This window comes from Volvox carteri (assembly GCF_000143455.1).
Source record: "Volvox carteri f. nagariensis unplaced genomic scaffold VOLCAscaffold_131, whole genome shotgun sequence".
NCBI lineage: Eukaryota > Viridiplantae > Chlorophyta > Chlorophyceae > Chlamydomonadales > Volvocaceae > Volvox > Volvox carteri.
The window spans coordinates 61,738-64,116 of NW_003307674.1; the positions used below are offsets into that span (position 1 = coordinate 61,738).

The 2,379-nt window shown below is 54.2% G+C and overlaps 1 protein-coding gene across 1 annotated transcript; it reads left to right on the forward strand.

Moving 5' to 3' along the window:
* Positions 1 to 558: 558 nt before the first annotated feature.
* VOLCADRAFT_100622 (uncharacterized protein) lies at positions 559 to 2,172 on the forward strand (the record flags this gene model as incomplete). Its single annotated transcript, XM_002959170.1, has 4 exons — positions 559 to 829; positions 1,005 to 1,129; positions 1,729 to 1,779; positions 2,119 to 2,172. 4 exons carry the CDS (start codon positions 559 to 561, stop codon positions 2,170 to 2,172), a joined length of 501 nt encoding a protein of 166 aa, XP_002959216.1.
* Positions 2,173 to 2,379: the final 207 nt, after the last annotated feature.

A 2,379-nucleotide genomic window follows, 5' to 3' on the forward strand; every position in this document is an offset into this window, starting at 1 on the left:
TGGGATCGAGCCGGCGACTGCGGCTCCCACACGGTGACAGAGATAGCACGATGATACAGCACGACGAAGCACGACGAGCCGAGACATGGCTAGTGGGGTGCGCGGTCTCAATGGAAATAAAAAAAACGCGGTACATGACCCAGCGAACACGACCCGCGGGTCAGGTTGTGTTGCACATCACACTTCGGTGCGCATTGTGTTTCTATTCCTTGCTATTCTTGCTATCGTTTCTACTCACTGCTATTCGTCGTTTCTATTCATTGCTACTGCTTTGCAACGTGGACTGACCTTGTATCGTGTAGGACGTGCAGACGAGGATGGCGATGAATAGCCATCGATGGCGATGAACAACCGTTGATGTGCCGAGATATTGTCGTCTGGCGAAAATCGGTTAGCGAGCCGATGCATGTAAAGAGGCCAGCTTCGCGAAATACCGCGCAGCTTATGTCGGCAGCGCAACTAGTCTACAACCGCCAGCTTTAAAGCAACCGCATCTGAAGATAAGTAAACCGGATGTGTATATATGCGGTGCAGTTATATTGTAGCGAGCCAACGTCCATGAACAAAACAGCTTCACAAAATGCCGTACAGCCTACACGGACAACATTGGACAAGCACTGCACAGTTCAGTGCGCGTCAAATTGCGTGGTTCGGTGTACGTTAAATTGCGCATTGAATTGCATGTTTAATTGCATGTCGAGTTGTGTGGTGGGTTGCGTGTTAAAATGCGCGAGTCGGCGCATGTCAAATTGCGCAGTGCGGTGCAGCCAATGTTTTGCGATTTGCGTGTTAAATCGTGGTGCGGTACGGTGCAGTGCGGTGCGGTGCGGTAAGCGGTCCTGAACGAAAAAACAATAAGAAACTCACGCACCGGGATCGAGCCGGCGACCGCGGTTCCCATTCAGTGTCGGAGCTAGCGCACACCACAAGCGGTGAGCACCGATGCTCTAGGGCGCATTGCGCGGGTCCAGGTGTGGTGCGGTGCGATGCACTGCCACACGCAGTGTGGCGCGGTGCGGTGCAACGCGGTGCAGTGCGGTGCGGCGCGGACACCGAAGCGGTGCACGGCGATGCTCGGGGGCGCATTGCGAGGGCCCAGGCGTGGAGCAGTGCAGTCCGGGACGACGCGGTGTGCAGTGCACGGTCCAGAACGAAAAGAAATGAACAATAAACGACGACGACGCGAAAAACGAACCATGCGACGATGAAGGCAGTGCTCCCGAACGAAAAATATAAGAAAGCGGGCGCCGGGCGACGAAGCGAGCGAGCCGCAACGTAAACGTAGAAAATGGACATAAGACACGCCGGCACCGGGATCGAACCTGCGACTGCGATTCCCACTCGACGCCGGAGCTAGCGCACCCAACGAAGCGGCGCACGGCCATGATCCGGGGCGGCTTCCGCGGGCCCAGGTGTGGTGCGGTGCGGTGCCATCCATAGTAGTCCGGTGCGGCGCGCTGCGCCGAACGAAACAACAAAACCGCAAAAAGCGGCGACGACGACGGGGCGCGAACCGGCGACCGTGGCTCCCAAGCGGCGACGGAGCTAGCCTAAAAGCTGCGGCTCCGAAACCGCGCACGACACGGTGAAAAACGCGAAAACAGCAGCAACTCCGAACAGACGGACGGACAGCAAAGTTGGGGTAAGGTCTCCGTCCCGATGACGGAACGACTAAACGTCGTCATAATAACGTCACACACAACACACCGACATACATGCGGGTGACAGGCGCATGCATGCATCACGTTCTCCGCAACCCTCCCCAATGAGCAATATATGGTGAGCAATTTTATATTCGTAACTGCTCCTATCCGCCTGTACATTTCCGTCGCATTTCAGCAATGCCTTTGCTCACTTTGCAGGTTTCGTGGTCCCTCACCCTTGGGAAATTTGTGCTGTATCCATGGCTGCCAAATCGGATGCCTGAACACCAGCTCATAACTGGGAGCTCCAGAGCTAGTCTCGACATTATTTTCCATTATGAAGCCCTCAATAGGTGCTGTTGAAAAGGTGACCTGTGTGGTATCCTGGTTACCAAGGGCCAGCATACCCTGCCAAAAACTCAGACGCAATCAGTACTAATCAGCATGTGCTGTACTTCGTGTTCAACCTGTACAGGTTGCACATGTGCACCTCTTTTTTTACAAGTGCCAAGTCTGGATGCTGGCATGAGCACTTCACTGTTCATTGGTCAGCTGGGCTAACCAGCAAATAAACGTGTTGGAACTGGCAGTCTTGGCTGCTGGCACACCAGCACTTACAGTAAGTGGTTGCTTGTTGATGTGGTGGTTATGATTATGTGCTGTGTCTGGTTGAGATCATGCTTTCCTGTCAGTTGCTTTCCTGTCCATGCATGTTTGAACCATTGCTGTATGAGTG